At 44.6% G+C, this 17,613-nt stretch overlaps 1 protein-coding gene across 6 annotated transcripts in view; it reads right to left on the bottom strand.

Annotated features, from left to right (window-relative positions):
• AP3M1 (adaptor related protein complex 3 subunit mu 1) overlaps positions 1 to 17,613 on the bottom strand; it is a 94,947-nt gene that overhangs the window by 37,654 nt on the left and 39,680 nt on the right. For all 6 annotated transcript variants that reach the window (XM_069753007.1, XM_069753010.1, XM_069753009.1 and 3 more), the window contains exon 6: positions 7,935 to 8,068. In XM_069753007.1, the coding sequence (XP_069609108.1) occupies positions 7,935 to 8,068 (134 nt within the window). The remainder of the gene's footprint in view (positions 1 to 7,934; positions 8,069 to 17,613) is intronic.

Raw genomic sequence — 17,613 nt, 5'->3', positions numbered from 1 at the left:
AATTACAATGTTTGCAAAAAAAAGTTAAAATGTTCATTTTTTCCTTCCACATTGTTTCAGTTCCTGTGAAGCACGTAAAGGGTTAATAAACTTCTTGAATGTGGTTTTGAGAACCTTGAGGGGTGCAGTATTTAGAATGGTGTCACACTTCGTTATTTTCTATCATATAGACCCCTCAAAATGACTTCAAATGTGATGTGGTCCCTAAAAAAAAAATGGTGTTGTAAAAATGAGAAATTGCTGGTCAACTTTTAACCCTTATAACTCCCTAACAAAAAAAAATTGTTTCCAAAATTGTGCTGATGTAAAGTAGTCATGTGGGAAATGTTATTTTTTAACTATTTTTCGTGACATATCTTTCTGATTTAAGGGCATAAAAATACAAAGTTTGAAAATTGCAAAATTTTAAAAATTTGCCATATTTCCGTTTTTTTCATAAATAATCGCAAGTAATATCGAAGAAATGTTACCACTAACATGAAGTACAATATATCACGAAAAAATCTCAGAATCAGCGGGATCCGTTGAAGCGTTCCAGAGTTATAACCTCATAAAGTGACAGTGGTCAGAATTGTAAAAATTGGCTCGGTCATTAAATACCAAATTGGCTCTGTCACTAAGGAGTTAAAATAATATACATACAGTCTTCATTTAATTTGTCTTAAATGAAAAAACACAACAAGAATTGCCCTATAGCCAAATTGGATATAATTCCACACCAAACATAAAAAAGGGGTTGGACAAAAGTATTGGCACTGTTCGAAAAATCATGTGATGCTTCTCTAATTTGTGTAATTAACAGCACCTGTAACTTACCTGTGGCACCTAACAGGTGTTGGCAATAACTAAATCACACTTGCAGCCAGTTGACATAGATTAAAGTTGACTCAACCTCTGTCCTGTGTCCTTGTGTGTACCACATTGAGCATGGAGAAAAGAAAGACCACCAAAGAACTGTCTGAGGACTTGAGAAACCAAATTGTGAGGAAGCATGAGCAATCTCAAGGCTACAAGTCCATCTCCAAAGACCTGAATGTTCCTGTGTCTACCGTGCACAGTGTCATCAAGAAGTTTAAAGCCCATGGCACTGTGGCTAACCTCCCTAGATGTGGACGGAAAAGAAAAATTGACAAGAGATTTCAACGCAAGATTGTGCGGATGTTGGATAAAGAACCTCGACTAACATCCAAACAAGTTCAAGCTGCCCTGCAGTCCGAGGGTATAACAGTGTCAACACGTACTATCCGTCGGCATCTGAATGAAAATGGACTGTATGGTAGGAGACCCAGGAAGACCCCACTTCTTACCCCGAGACATAAAAAAGCCAGGCTGGAGTTTGCCAAAACTTACCTGACAAAGCCTAAAACGTTTTGGAAGAATGTTCTCTGGTCAGATGAGACAAAAGCATTAAGCTACTTACTGGTAGCGGCATTTTTCGGAGGCCCATGACAGCACTACGAGAGAGGGGATCCGCCCTTCAGGAACAGGAAACCTACAGATACAAAAGGGCGGTACCTCTCCCCATGCATCAGTTGTATATTAGAGCCTGAGAGGACTACCGCGGTTAGTAGCACACAAATATACATTATATACAGTTTATGTACAAAAATAATCCATCATATTGAACTATATACTACACGTGAGATCTATCCATCTCATTATATATACTATAGGAAGTGCAACCCCCACGTGAATAGGGAGGGAACTAAGGGTGCTGTCATGGGCCTCCGAAAAATGCCGCTACCAGTAAGTAGCTTAATGCTTTATTCGGACTCCCATGACAGCACTACGAGAGAATTACAGAGATGTAAACTACCTTAGGGAGGGACTATAGCCTGCAGCACCCTTAACCCGAAGGTGAGATCAGAAGAGAACCCCAAGTTCAACCTATAGTGTTTGAAAAAGGTGGAAGGGGATGACCACGTAGCCGCCTTACATATCTGGTCGATGGAGACTCCAGATCTCTCAGCCCAGGATGCAGCCATGGCCCGAGTGGAATGTGCCCTCAGATTCTGCGGAACAGGACCTCCACCTGCAGTATAAGCCAGAGAGATAGCCTCCCTAATCCACTTTGCTAACGTGCACTTTGACACTCTAAGACCTTTCCTGGGACCTTGGAAGGATAGAAACAACGCCTCCTCTCTCTTCCAAGCATCAGTGACTGATATATATTCTAAGAGACATCTCCTAACATCTAACGTATGGAGTAACTCCTCTTTGGAATTAGCAGGATTAGGGAGAAATGATGGTAGAACTATCTCCTGAGATCTATGAAAATCTGAGACCACTTTAGGTAAATAAGCTGGATCTGGTCTGAGGACTACTCTGTCCTGTAGAAACTCTGTATAGGGGGAGAGCCTAGAAAGAGCCTGTATGTCTCCTACCCTACGAGCAGATGTAATTGCCACCAAAAATGCTGTTTTGAGGGATAGTAATTTAAGTGAGGCTGAATGTAAAGGCTCAAACGGTTCTTTAGTCAAGGCTGAGAGGACTAGGTTGAGATCCCAAGGCATTGACCTATTCCTGTGTATAGGTCTGGATCTACTAGCTGCTTTGATGAACCTTGATACCCAATAATTACCAGCAATGTTACAAGAAAATAGAGCCCCCAGGGCTGAGACTTGTACTTTTAGAGTACTTGTGGATAGATTTAGCTCTAGCCCCCTCTGCAGGAATTCTAGAATCTGGTTAATTGGTAAACCCTCTTCGATATTAAAATTTGAAGAGGCCAGAAACTTCCTCCAAGTTCTAGAGTAGATTTTAGTTGTTATGAGTTTTCTACTCTTCATAAGGGTATCAATGAGATTTGGAGAAAATCCTCTGTTTTTTAACAGTGACCTCTCAAAGACCATGCCGTCAAATGGAGACCCTTCACTTGTGGATGGTTGATCGGACCTTGATGAAGTAAGTCCGGAATGTCCGGCAGTACCCAGGGGTCTTCCACCGACATGGTCCTGAGCCAGGAGAACCAAGCCCTTCGGGGCCAGAACGGAGCGATCAGTATGATTCTCGCTTGATCCTCCCTTATCTTTCTGACCACCAGAGGCAACAGGTTTAGCGGGGGAAACGCATAAGCCAACCGGAAATCCCATCTGATCAGGAAGGCATCCACTGCCAGCGGATATTCCCTGGGATTTAAGGAACAGAATTTTTTCACTTTCCTGTTGTCCTTGTTGGCAAATAAGTCCACCTCTGGATGACCCCACCTGCGAACAATCTGGTTGAAGATCTTTGTGTTCAGAGACCATTCTCCTTGTCTTAAGGTGTTTCGACTTAGAAAGTCCGCCCTTATATTTTCCTTCCCTTTTATATGTACTGCTGTTAAAGATAGAAAATGGTTTTCCGCTATCTGGAGCAGGCGGTCCGCTATTTCCATCAGGGACTCGGAGCGTGTTCCACCTTGGTGATTCACGTAGGCAACTGCCACCTGATTGTCGGAGAGGATTTTGACATGGTGACCCTGTAGATACACGAGGAGTTCCTTAATTGAGAATTCAATTGCCATCAACTCCTTCTGATTGGAAGAGGCCGATGTCTGGGAGTCCCATAGACCCTGGACTACAACGTCACCCATGTGTGCCCCCCACCCCGTGGGGCTGGCGTCTGTTGTGATTACCCGAGTCACCTGAGTCACCCAGGGAACTCCTGCTGACAGATTGTCTTCCTCTAGCCACCATCTAAGAGATGCAAGAACCCCTGAACTCAATGTCATCTGACCCTGCAAGGAACCCTGTAAGACTCTATCATAATGTAGTACGTCAAACTGTAAAGGCCTGGAGTGGAATTGGGCCCAACGGACGGCGGGGATACAGGAAGTTAGGGAACCTAACAAAGACATAGCCTGTCTAAGGGTCATGGATGGTTTATTAATTGCTTTTAACACCTGTTGTTGGATATGAAGTAATTTATCAGGTGGAAGACAGCATTGTTGAGACTCGGAATTTAACAGCAGCCCTAGGAACCTCTGGGTCTTTAGGGGTTGCAAACGGGACTTATCGTAATTTACGATCCAGCCCAGATTTTCCAGTTTAAATATAGCTGTTTTAACCTGAGCCAGGCAATGGTCTACTGAGTTCCCCACTATTAGGAAATCATCCAGATACGGGACAATGAGGATATCGGATTCACGTAAGTGCGCCATAACCTCCGCAACTACTTTAGTAAATACCCGGGGAGACGCTGAGAGGCCGAAGGGAAGGGCTCTAAATTGAAAATGGCGAACAATACCTCCCATAGACACCGCCACACGTAGAAACCTCTGAAAGTTTTCGTGGATAGGAACATGATAGTATGCATCCTTTAAGTCCACAACTACCATGAAGCAGTGTTTAAACAACATCTTTATTGCAGAACTGATTGACTCCATTTTAAACGTGGTATTAACCAGGTATTCATTAAGGGATTTGAGATTGATAATAGTCCTGAACGACTTGTCTGGTTTTTGAATCAGAAAACGAGGAGAGTAGAATCCTCTTCCTCTTTCTGACTCCGGAACCTCAATCAGTACATTTTTACGGCATAAAGTCATGACCTCTGACTCTAGGGCCGTCTGCTCAATAGTGGAGGAACGCAAGGGGGTTAGCATAAATTTATCCCGAGGCCAGTGAACAAATTCCAATTTTAGGCCTTCCGATATAATACCTCGGACCCAGTCACTATCCGTGATGTTAGTCCATGCAGAAGAGAAGGTTGACAATCTCCCTCCCACAGGGATTGCTAGTCATTGGTCTGGTTTCTTACGTTCTTTTGAGGAACGGCGAAACATGTAACCCGTACCTTTCCTGCGTCTATCCTCCCATCTAAAATTTTCTCTAGAGGGTGAGGACGCGCGCTTCCTTCCACGACCAAATCTCCTCCTGTTGAATGGACGCCGGTAAGAAGCTGATGACAAATTAGGGAATTTTTTCTTATCATCCCCAGCCTTTTCGAGCAGCTCATCCAAAGTTGGCCCAAAGAGATATTCCCCTTTACATGGGATAGCGCATAACTTGGATCTTGACTGGATATCCCCCGACCAACACTTCAACCATAAGGCTCTACGAGCCGCGTTGGAGAGTCCTGCTGCTCTGGCTGCCATTCTGACCGAGTCCACCGATGCATCCGACAGGAAAGCCGCAGCATCCTGAATCACTGGAAGCGCACCTAGAATAGAATTCCTGGAAGCGCCTTCTTTAAGCTGGGATTCCAACTGTTCCAGCCAGACCATCAGGGATCTGGCTGTACAAGTCGCAGCCACTGCTGGCCTCAAAGATCCGGCTGCCATCTCCCAGGTACCTTTAAGGAAGGTATCCGCCTTCCTGTCAAGGGGGTCTTTAAGGGAACCCATGTCCTCGAAAGGTAATGCTGCTTTCTTAGATGCTTTCGCCACCGCAGCATCTAATTTAGGGGCCTTGTCCCAGGTATCCACAGCCGCATCCTCAAAGGGATACCTGCGCTTTAAAGCCGGTGGCAAAGAACCTTTCTTCTCCGGTTTTTTCCATTCCCGGAGAATCAGGTCTTGAATTTTATCATTCACCGGGAAAGATCTGCGTTTCTTGTGTTCCAAGCCGCTGAACATTAGCTCCTGACGGGAAGGCTGAGTCTTAGGCTCTTCTAGGCCCATCGTGCCTCTGACCGACTTGACTCGTTTATCCACCCGGTCTAGAGGCAGACAGAATCGGCCAGAGTCCTCTTCTGATGACGAGGAAGAGAGAATCGAGCCGTAAGAACCCTCCTCTTTATCTTCCTCCGAAGAGTCTGAGATCACCGAAGCTCTTTGTTTTGAACTTCCCGCCTGGGACAAAGACCGCAGGGATTCCTTAACTTCCAAACGGATCATCTCCTTTAGACTAGCCGTAGAAGCAGATTCTTCCGCTACCTAGGGGAGGACAATAAGGGAGATTCCATCTATCTAGCCTGATGTCACTCAACCCCTCCACTCCTGTAGACCTCACCGTCTGTTGTATACAGGAGGCACACAATTTTTTAGGGTAGGAATCTGGTAAAGGAACTTCACATAGGGCACACTCCTTATGTTTCGACTTTGCACTTCTCTTCCCCTAGAATGACAAAGTATAAGGGGCCCGCGTCACTGAGTGAACATTCACGTAGATCACTTACCAGTGCACGCCAAAGAAAAAGGTACCGGAACACGAGGGGGCTCCTTGCCAGTCGAAGCTCTAGATCCTTGCCTGGACGAGCTTTTACGGCTGGACTGGTCACTTCTGATATGCTCCTTTCCCACGGCTTCCTGCCGCACTTTATCCAGAAGCTGAGGCTGCTGCTCACCATCATCTGCCATGATGAGACTGTGGCCAAAAGCAGGGTTCTATCGCCAACACCTGCTTATATCCCCTGTATTCCGGTCAGCAGGCCACCTGGCGTGTTCCCCATTGGTTCCTGATGATCAGGCTGCAGCTGGGATGTTAGCGGTGGTAATGCAGAAGAAACCGGCGACCGGACCATGGGCGCCGCCATTTTGGAAAAGACCGCGCATGCGCAGCCCCCCGCAAACCGGAAGCGCCTGCCGGCTCCACCCCCCGGCGCCCCAGCGTTCCGGAAACGCTCAGTGAGCGATGCAGGACGCCGGGAATGCCCAGCAGTGCTCCGGACGGCGCTCCACTTCCGACGCCGCAACTGTACCACCGCACCCCACCGCCGCCGCCTGACCCAGGGGGGGGGGAAAGAACTCTTACCAACGCCGGCTTCTGGAGACAAGGAATCCTCCGGACCCTGCTCCCTGCTGCCAACGCCACTGACGTGCAGTCCAGCCTGGACCACCGTGGCGTCTCCAGGACTTTCCGCACCGGTCGAGGTAGGAGACCCCCCCGCTACCAGATTCGACCGGCCGGCCTGGGCTCCTTACGAGATGAAATCTGTAGGATCCTGTCCCTCCAGGAACAGGAAACCAACTGATGCATGGGGAGAGGTACCGCCCTTTTGTATCTGTAGGTTTCCTGTTCCTGAAGGGCGGATCCCCTCTCTCGTAGTGCTGTCATGGGAGTCCGAATAAAGTAGAGCTTTTTGGGCAAAGGTATCAACATAGAGTTTACAGGAGAAAAAAAGCGGCATTCAAAGAAAAGAACATGGTCCCTACAGTCAAACATGGCGGAGGTTCCCTGATGTTTTGGGGTTGCTTTGCTGCCTCTGACACTGGACTGCTTGACCGTGTGCATGGCATTACGAAGTCTGAAGACTACCAACAAATTTGCAGCATAATGTAGGGCCCAGTGTGAGAAAGCTGGGTCTCCCTCAGAGGTCATGGGTCTTACAGCAGGACAATGACCCAAAACACACTTCAAAAAGCACTAGAAAAGGGTTTGAGAGAAAGCACTGGAGACTTCTAAGGTGGCAGCAATGAGTCCAGACCTGAATCCCATAGATCACCTGTAGAGAGATCTAAAAATGGCAGTTTGGAGAAGGCACCCTTCAAATATCAGGGACCTGGGGCAGTTTGCCAAAGAAGAATGGTCTAAAATTCCAGCAGAGCATTGTAAGAAACTCATTGATGGTTACCGGAAGCGGTTGGTCGCAGTTATTTTGGCTAAAGGTTGTGCAACCAAGTATTAGGCTGAGGGTGCCAATACTTTTGGCCCATTTTTGGAGTTGTGTGTGAAATGATCAATGTTTTTTCTATTTGCTTCATTCTCTTTTGTGTTTTTTCATTTAAGACAAATTAAATGAAGATAATAATACCAAATAATTTGTGTTTTTGTGCAATCATTTTCAGGAAGAAAATGAGTATTACCTGACAGAATTGCAGGGGTGGCAATACTTTTGGCCATGACTGTATATATATATATGTATATATATATACACACAAGTGGCCGATTAAATTCTCTGAAAATTGGGTCATTTATTTATTTTTTAACATAAAATATTCCTGGAAATATTTAATGCAACAGAGAGCTGGTTTAACTACTCCAATCGAAAAGTATCAGAGATGAGGTACCTACGTTTGGGAGCTCACTCGATAGGACATCAGCCGGAAGTTACCGTCAGGGGGGATAAAGGACAGAACTCGCTCAGCCTCCCAGCGCTTGAATCTGACACAGGGGTGGAAGCTGACGTCATCAAGAAGCCTAGGATTCTGGGAAGAAGGTAGAAACATTATCGGACATTACTACCACAATCAACAACACACCTGGCCATGACTTGTACTGACACAAATTTGGGTTTTCACCAAGTTTGCAGCTTCAGTGTTTTTCTATGTTTTAGTCGGATGTTATTAATTACTGAAGGACGATTAAACATTTCATAAGTTTTTAACCACTTGCCAACATGGCCAATTTCTGTTTTTTCATCCTCTTCTTCCAAGGGCCATTACTTTGTGGGATGACTTGCACTTTTGAATGACACCATTCATTCTATCATGAAGTAGACTAAAAAACTGGAAAAAAAATTCCAAGTGAAGTGAACTAGTGAAGAAAACTGCATTCTGGCACTGTAGTGGGGTTTTGTTTTTTCTGACAATATGACTCCTCATCAGTACAAATACGGTGATGCAAAACTTGTCAAGATTTTTTATTATTATTATTCTTTTAATATAGTGTCCCACGCCGTAATCCAACTGTGCGACAATTGCTCATCAGCGTGAGCAGTGGCCTGAAGCGACCGCTCATACTGAAGAGCAGGGCAGAATGACTCACTGCAGTGAGAACAAATGTCACACAGATGGATTAAGGCGTGGGACACTCTTTAGTCTCTCAACGTCGGACAGGTGAGGGATATTCTTTTTTACTTTAGTTTGTTTACTGGGGACAACTGTTTCCAGTGATTCAATTCTACGGTGAGTATAAAGTGATTTTTTATTTTATTATTAATTTTACACTCGATGTAGACCGCGGTGGCTGACTACAACTCTCAACATTGTCCCTTGCTCACGATGATCTTAGCGCAAGCAGTGGACAATTAAGTGAGCTGCGTTCAGCACCCGGATCAGCATGAATAGTACCGCTGATTCCCAGGCGCCGGTATGTGCCACACTGATGACACATGGATGTGTCATTTTGTGGCCCGTGCTGCTCCCAAAAAATGAACATATCAGCGGGGTTTGCCTTGGACACATGGTCCCTGGAAACTCACTGACATGTGTGCAGACTCATTCACTTGAATGGATCTACGTGTGAAGGTGTCTCCGATGCGTGTGAAAACTGTCACATGACACAGACGTGTGAAGGGGGCCTTACTGTGCATAGTAAAAATCACAGTCTCCTTTGAAGCCCAACCACAGGCTGGATTTCAATGAAGCTCTGTGAAGGCATGCACAGAGGTCTTCAATAGACCCCCGACTGCCACAGCAACCCATTGTTGCCTATTGAAACCAAGTATGGGCACTCTGGCCACAGCATGATGCACAATAATGTATCTACACCTTCCCACCTGCTTGTTTTCCCACAATCTGCACCTTCTTTGATTAATTGCTCTGGCTTCAAAGAGCCAGAGAAGGGCGGCGATAGAGAGAAAACTGTCATGTGGGAAGGAGCTTTTAAATGATTGACTCCGCCATGATGCGCCGAGGACTGGATTTTGTTTAACCCCTCTGTGACCTTAGACGTACTATCCCGTCGAAGTGCCCTGGGCTTATCTGACCCCGGACGGGATAGTACGTCATAGCGATCGGCAGCGCTCACGGGGGGAGCGCGGCCGATCGCGGCCGGGTGTCAGCTGCTTATCGCAGCTGACATCCGGCACTATGTGCCAGGAGCGGTCACGGACCACCCCCGGCACACCGCGATCAAAGATGATCGCGATGTGCCGGCGGTACAGGGAAGCACCGCACAGGGAGGGGGCTCCCTGCGGGCTTCCCTGAGACCCCCGCAGCAACGCGATGTGATCGCGTTGCTGCGAGGGTCTTACCTCCCTCCCTGCCTGCTCGAGCCCCGGATCCAAGATGGCTGCGGATCCGAGTCCTGCAGGGAGGGAGGTGGCTTCACAGAGCCTGCTCAGAGCAGGCACTGTGAAGCCTGCAGTGCTGCATGTCAGATCAGTGATCTGACAGAGTGCTGTGCAAACTGTCAGATCACTGATCTGTGATGTCCCCCCCTGGGACTAAGTAAAAAAGTTAAAAAAAAATTTTCCAAATGTGTAAAAAAAAAAAAATATTATTCCCATAAATACATTTCTTCATCTAAATAAAAAAAAAAAATAAAAGTGCACATATTTAGAATCGCCGCGTCCGTAACGACCCGACCTATAAAACTGCCCCACTAGTTAACCCCTTCAGTAAACACCGTAAGAAAAAAAAAAAAAAAACGAGGCAAAAAACAACGCTTTATTATCATACCGCCGAACAAAAAGTGGAATAACACGCGATCAAAAAGACAGATATAAATAACCATGGTACCGCTGAAAACGTCATCTTGTCCCACAAAAAACGAGCCACCATACAGCATCATCAGCAAAAAAATAAAAAAGTTATAGTCCTCAGAATAAAGCGATGCAAAAATAATTATTTTTTCTGTAAAATAGTTTTTATCGTATAAAAGCGCCAAAACACAAAAAAATGATATAAATGAGGTATCGCTGTACTGCCCCGAAGAATAAAACTGCTTTATTAATTTTACCAAATGCGGAACGGTATTTGGTCATTCTTCCTCACAAAAATCGGAATAAAAAGTGATCAAAAAATGTCACGTGCCCGAAAATGTTACCAATAAAAACGTCAACTCATCCCGCAAAAAACAAGACCTCACATGACTCTGTGTACCAAAATATGGAAAAATTATAGCTCTCAAAATGTGGTAACGCAAAAAATATTTTTTGCAATAAAAAGCGTCTTTCAGTGTGTGACGGCTGCCAATCATAAAAATCCGCTAAAAAACCCGCTATAAAAGTAAATCAAACCCCCCTTCATCACCCACTTAGTTATGGAAAAATAAAAAAAATGTATTTATGTCCATTTTCCCATTAGGGCTAGGGTTAGGGCTAGGGTTAGGATTAGGGTTAGGGCTAGGGTTAGGATTAGGGCTAGGGTTAGGGCTAGGGTTAGGGCTAGGGTTGGGGCTAGGGTTGGGGCTACAGTTAGGGTTGGGGCTAAAGTTAGGGTTAGGGTTTAGATTACATTTACAGTTGGGAATAGGGTTGGGATTAGGCTTAGGGGTGTGTCAGGGTTAGAGGTGTGCTTAGGGTTACCGTTGGAATTAGGGTTAGGGGTGTGTTTAGATTAGGGTTTCAGTTATAATTGGGGGGTTTCCACTATTTAGGCACATAAGGGGCTCTCCAAACACGACATGGCGTCCGATCTCAATTCCAGCCAATTCTGCGTTGAAAAAGTAAAACAGTGCTCCTTCCCTTCCGAGCTCTCCCGTGCGCCCAAACAGGGGTTTACCCCAACATATGCGGTATCAGCGTACTCAGGACAAAAAGGACAACAACTTTTGTGGTCCAATTTCTCCTGTTACCCTTGGGAAAATACAAAACTGGGGGCTAAAAAATAATTTTTGTGGGAAAACAAAAAGATTTTTTATTTTCACGGCTCTGCGTTATTAACTGTAGTGAAACACTTGGGGGTTCAAAGTTCTCACAACACATCTAGATAAGTTCATTGAGGGGTCTAGTTTCCAATATGGGGTCACTTGTGGGGGGTTTCTACTGTTTAGGCACATTAGGGGCTCTGCAAACGCAATGTGACGCCTGCAGACCAATCCATCTAAGTCTGCATTCCAAATGATGCTCCTTCCCTTCCGAGCCCTCCCATGCGCCCAAACGGTGGTTCCCCCCCACATATCGGGTATCAGCGTACTCAGGACAAATTGGACAACAACATTTAGGGTCCAATTTCTCCTGCTACCCTTGGAAAAATACAAAACTGGGGGCTAAAATATAATTTTTGTGGAAAAAAACTTTTGTTTTATTTTTATGGCTCTGCATTATAAACTTCTGTGAAGCCCTTGGTGGGTCAAAGTGCTCACCACACATCCAGATAAGTTCCTTAGGGGGTCTACATTCCAAAATGGTGTCACTTGTGGGGGGTTTCAATGTTTAGGCACATCAGTGGCTCTCCAAATGCAACATGGCGTCCCATCTCAATTCCTGTCAATTTTGGCATGAAAAGTCAAACGGTGCTCCTTCCCTTCCAAGCTCTACCATGTGCCCAAACAGTGGTTCCCCCCCACATTTGGGGTATCAGCGTACTCAGGACAAATTGTACAACAAGTTTTGAGGTCCAATTTCTTCTCTAACCCTTGGAAAAATAAAAAATTGGGGGCAAAAATATAATTTTTGTGAAAAAATATGATTTTTTATTTTTACGGTTCTGCATTATAAACTTCTGTGAAGCACTTGGTGGGTCAAAGTGCTCACCACACCTCTAGATAAGTTCCTTAGGGGGTCTACTTTCCAAAATGGTGTCACTTGTGGGGGGTTTCAATGTTTAGGCACATCAGTGGCTCTCCAAACGCAACATGGCGTCCCATCTCAATTCCTGTCAATTTTGCATTGAAAAGTCAAACGGCGCTCCTTCCCTTCCGAGCTCTCCCATGCGCCCAAACAGTGGTTTACTGCCACATATGGGGTATCAGCGTACTCAGGACAAATTGCACAACAACTTTTGAGGTCCAATTTCTTCTCTTACCCTTGGAAAAATAAAAAATTGGGGGCAAAAATATAATTTTTATGAAAAAATATGATTTTTTATTTTTACGGTTCTGCATTATAAACTTCTGTGAAGCACTTGGTGGGTCAAAGTGCTCACCACACCTCTAGATAAGTTCCTTAGGGGGTCTACTTTCCAAAATGATGTCTCTTGTGGGGGGTTTCAATGTTTAGGCACATCAGGGGCTCTCCAAACGCAACATGGCATCCCATCTCAATTCCTGTCAATTTTGCATTGAAAAGTCAAACGGCACTCCTTCCCTTCCGAGCTCTCCCATGCGCCCAAACAGTGGTTTACTGTCACATATGGGGTATCAGCGTACTCAGGACAAATTGGACAACAACTTTTGGGGTCCATTTTCTCCTGTTACCCTTGGTAAAATAAAACAAATTGGAGCTGAAGTAAATTTTTTGTGAAAAAAAGTTACCGTATATACTCGAGTATAAGCCGAGATTTTCAGCCCATTTTTTTGGGCTGAAAGTCCCCCTCTCGGCTTATAATCGAGTCATATTCCCGGGTGTCAGCAGGGGAGGGGGAGCGGGGGCTGTGTAATCATACTTACCTGCTCCCAGCGCGGTCCCTGCAGTCCCTGGCTTCTCCGGCGCTGCAGATTCTTCCTGCACTGAGCGGTCACATGGCACCGCTCATTACAGAAATGAATAGGCAGCTCCACCCCCATAGGGGAGGAGCCGCATATTCATTGCTGTAAATAATCGGTGCCATGTGACCGCTCAATTACAGGAAGAAGCTGCAGCGCTGGAGAAGCCAGGGACTGCAGGGACCGCGCCGCAGCAGGTAAGGGGAGCGCAGCGCTATAATTACCTGCTCCTCGCTCCGGCTCCGTCTGCAGCGTCCTCTAGCAGTGACGCTCAGGTTAGAGGGCGCTGTGACGTAGTCAGTGCGCGCCCTCTGCTGAGCGTCAGTGCTGGAGACGGAGCCGCACGAGGAGCAGGTAATTATTGAAAGCGCCGGCGTCCTGAGAAGAGAGGTGAGTATGTGATTTTTTTTTTTTTTTATGGCAGCACCAGCAGCATTCTATGGGGCCATAAAGGTGCAGAGCATATAAGGGGCACAGCATTATAAGGAGCACCTATGGGGCCATAAAGGTGCAGAGCATATATGGGGCACAGCATTATAAGGAGCACCTATGGGGCCATAAAGGTGCAGAGCATATAAGGGGCACAGCATTATAAGGAGCATCTATGGGGCCATAAAGGTGCAGAGCATATATGGGGCACAGCATTATAAGGAGCACCTATGGGGCCATAAAGGTGCAGAGCATATATGGGGCACAGCATTATAAGGAGCACCTATGGGGCCATAAAGGTGCAGAGCATAAATGGGGCACAGCATTATAAGGAGCACCTATGGGGCCATAAAGGTGCAGAGCATATATGGGGCACAGCATTATAAGGAGCACCTATGGGGCCATAATCAAAGGTGCAGAGCATATATGGCACAGCATTATAAGGAGCACCTATGGGGCCATAATCAAAGGTGCAGAGCATATATGGCACAGCATTCTAAGGAGCACCTATGGGGCCATAAAGGTGCAGAGCATAAATGGGGCACAGCATTATAAGGAGCACCTATGGGGCCATAAAGGTGCAGAGCATATATGGGGCACAGCATTATAAGGAGCATCTATGGGGCCATAATCAAAGGTGCAGAGCATATATGGCACAGCATTATAAGGAGCACCTATGGGGCCATAATCAAAGGTGCAGAGCATATATGGCACAGCATTATAAGGAGCACCTATGGGGCCATAATCAAAGGTGCAGAGCATATATGGCACAGCATTATAAGGAGCACCTATGGGGCCATAAAGGTGCAGAGCATATATGGCACAGCATTCTAAGGAGCACCTATGGGGCCATAAAGGTGCAGAGCATATATGGCACAGCATTATAAAGAGCATCTATGGGGCCATAATCAAAGGTGCAGAGCATATATGGCACAGCATTATAAGGAGCACCTATGGGGCCATAATCAAAGGTGCAGAGCATATATGGCACAGCATTATAAGGAGCACCTATGGGGCCATAATCAAAGGTGCAGAGCATATATGGCACAGCATTATAAAGAGCATCTATGGGGCCATAATCAAAGGTGCAGAGCATATATGGCACAGCATAAGGAGCATCTATGGGGCCATAATCAACGGTGCAGAGCATATATGGCACAGCATTCTAAGGAGCACCTATGGGGCCATAAAGGTGCAGAGCATAAATGGGGCACAGCATTATAAGGAGCACCTATGGGGCCATAAAAGTGCAGAGCATATATGGGGCACAGCATTATAAGGAGCACCTATGGGGCCATAATCAAAGGTGCAGAGCATATATGGCACAGCATTATAAGGAGCATCTACATAATCTACATAATCTACATAATAATAATAACCTACATAATCAAAGGTGCAGAGCATATATGGCACAGCATTATAAGGAGCATCTATGGGGCCATAATCAAAGGTGCAGAGCATATATGGGGCACAGCATTCTAAGGAGCACCTATGGGGCCATAATCAAAGGTGCAGAGCATATATGGCACAACATTATAAGGAGCATCTATGGGGCCATAATCAAAGGTGCAGAGCATATATGGCACAACATTATAAGGGGCATCTATGGGGCCATAATGAACGGTGCAGAGCATTCTATATAGCACAGTTGTATATGGAGCATCTATGGGGCAATAATGAACGCTATGGAGCATCTATTTTTATTTTTGAAATTCACCGGTAAATGCTGCATTTTCTACCCTAGGCTTATACTCGAGTCAATAAGTTTTCCCAGTTTTTTGTGGCAAAATTAGGGGGGTCGGCTTATACTCGGGTCGGCTTATACTCGAGTATATACGGTAAATGTTCATTTTTATTTAAACATTCCAAAAAATCCTATTAAACACCTGAAGGGTTAATAAACTTCTTGAATGTGGTTTTGAGCACCTTGAGGGGTGCAGTTTTTCGAATGGTGTCACACTTGGGTATTTTCTATCATATAGACCCCTCAAAATGACTTCAAATTAGATGTGGTCCCTAAAAAAGAAATGGTGTTGAAAAAATGAGAAATTGCTGGTCAACTTTTAACCCTTATAACTCCCTAACAAAAAAAAAATTTGTTTCCAAAATTATGCTGATGTAAAGTAGACATGTGGGAAATGTTACTTATTAAGTATTTTGTGTGACATATCTCTGTGATTTAAGGGCATAAAAATTCAAAGTTTGAAAATTGCGAAATTTTCATAATTTTTGCCAAATTTCCGTTTTTTTCACAAATAAACGCAGGTACTATCAAATAAATTTTACCACTATCATGAAGTACAATATGTCACGAGAAAACAATGTCAGAATCACCAGGATCCGTTGAAGCGTTCCAGAGTTATAACCTCATAAAGGGACAGTGGTCAGAATTGTAAAAATTGGCCTGGTCATTGACGTGCAAACCACCCTTGGGGGTAAAGGGGTTAAACAGTTATTCTGTGCTTTAATGCCATTGTCAGAGGTTGACAGCAGCATTGAACAGTTTATCAACCATGGCAGAGCTAGAATACACCATTGGCTGTTAAAGGGACATGACGGCCGCAAAAGGCAGTGATTATCTACTGGGTATGGGGTGGGCTCAGCTTGTGAGCAATAAACCAGTCTCTCCGTGAAGTTCTCAATTAAATGGTAAAGGGTTAATTTAGGAGCATTCTTACAAGCAGCAGTGTACTTAATTTCAAGCACAAGGAACTTTCAAAACGACCACTCTGCTCTTACCACTGTCAAAAATGATTTGTTCAATTACCGTATATCAGCTGCTTTGTCCTTGTTAACACTTCCTCCTGAGCTAATGAGAAGATTACTTAAATTATGTGAGCAGATAATATGTGTCAGGGCGAAATGTGAATATGGTTTTGTTTGTTATGTTGTGATTTAGCTAATTGCTATGTCAAGGAGAAACATGGATTTTTTTCTAATTCATCTGAACTTCTTCTTAATGGAGAATTAAAGTGAATCATACCACCAAGATTTTCACCCCCAAACTATTTGTATATGCACGTAGCAATACACTTACATGGCGAGTACATTACTCATTTACTGAATAAATCAGCATTTGAACGGATATGGAGAATGAGGCTGAAGAGCTATGGTGGATCTGAAACCTCCATCACCTTATCTCTATAATATACATAACATCCTGTAAAATCCTGCTCTTTTCATATAAAACCCAGAAGATGGCCGATGTCTCACCAACTGTCAATGTTAGTGAGAATTTTGAGCATAACCATCAGCAGCACCAGCAGTTAGTCACCTAAGGAGCAGTTTTAGTAAAAAGTGGGGCCCTGGGCAAAAGTTTAAGGTGCGGCCACAAAGGCCAACATATTGCACCATCACACAGAAGCATTTACAAGAGCTGTGTTCAGGCTTTTAACCCTTTCATCTCACACCTCCATCACACCTCCCACCCCCCTGAACAAATGTCCTACTGTAGTATCCCTTAAATGTTGTGCTTTTTTCTTATTAATCTATTTGTAATCTTGCCTGAAGAAGGAGCAGTTGTGCTCTGAAAGCTTGCTAACATATTTTCTGGTTAGCCAATAAAGGTATCACTCCGAGAATACTTTTGTCCTCATTGGGCAGAAAAGTATTCACATCGATTTTTCTGGCTAACACGGTACCACAATACAATTTGTTATTGTACATCATCAAATCTTTATCCCCAAAGGTGGTTTCCATGTTAATGACCGGGCCAATTTGGGCAATTCTGACCACTGTCCCTTTATGAGGTAATAATTTAGGAACGTTTCAATGGATCCCGGTAATTATGAGACTGTTTTTTTCGTGACATATTATGTTTCATGACGGTGCTATAATTTCTTCAATATGACTTACACTTATTTGTGAAAAAAATGGAGATTTGGAGAAAATTTCACAATTTTCAAACTTTGAATTTCCATGCCCTTATATCACAGAAATAGGTCACACAAAATAATTAATAAATAACATTCCCCACATGTCTACTTTAAATCCGCACAATTTTGGAACCATT

The sequence above is a fragment of the Ranitomeya imitator genome, chromosome 2 (genome assembly GCF_032444005.1).
Source record: "Ranitomeya imitator isolate aRanImi1 chromosome 2, aRanImi1.pri, whole genome shotgun sequence".
NCBI lineage: Eukaryota > Metazoa > Chordata > Amphibia > Anura > Dendrobatidae > Ranitomeya > Ranitomeya imitator.
Note: the sequence above shows the minus strand (reverse complement) of the source record. Positions and strands in the feature narration are given on the sequence as shown.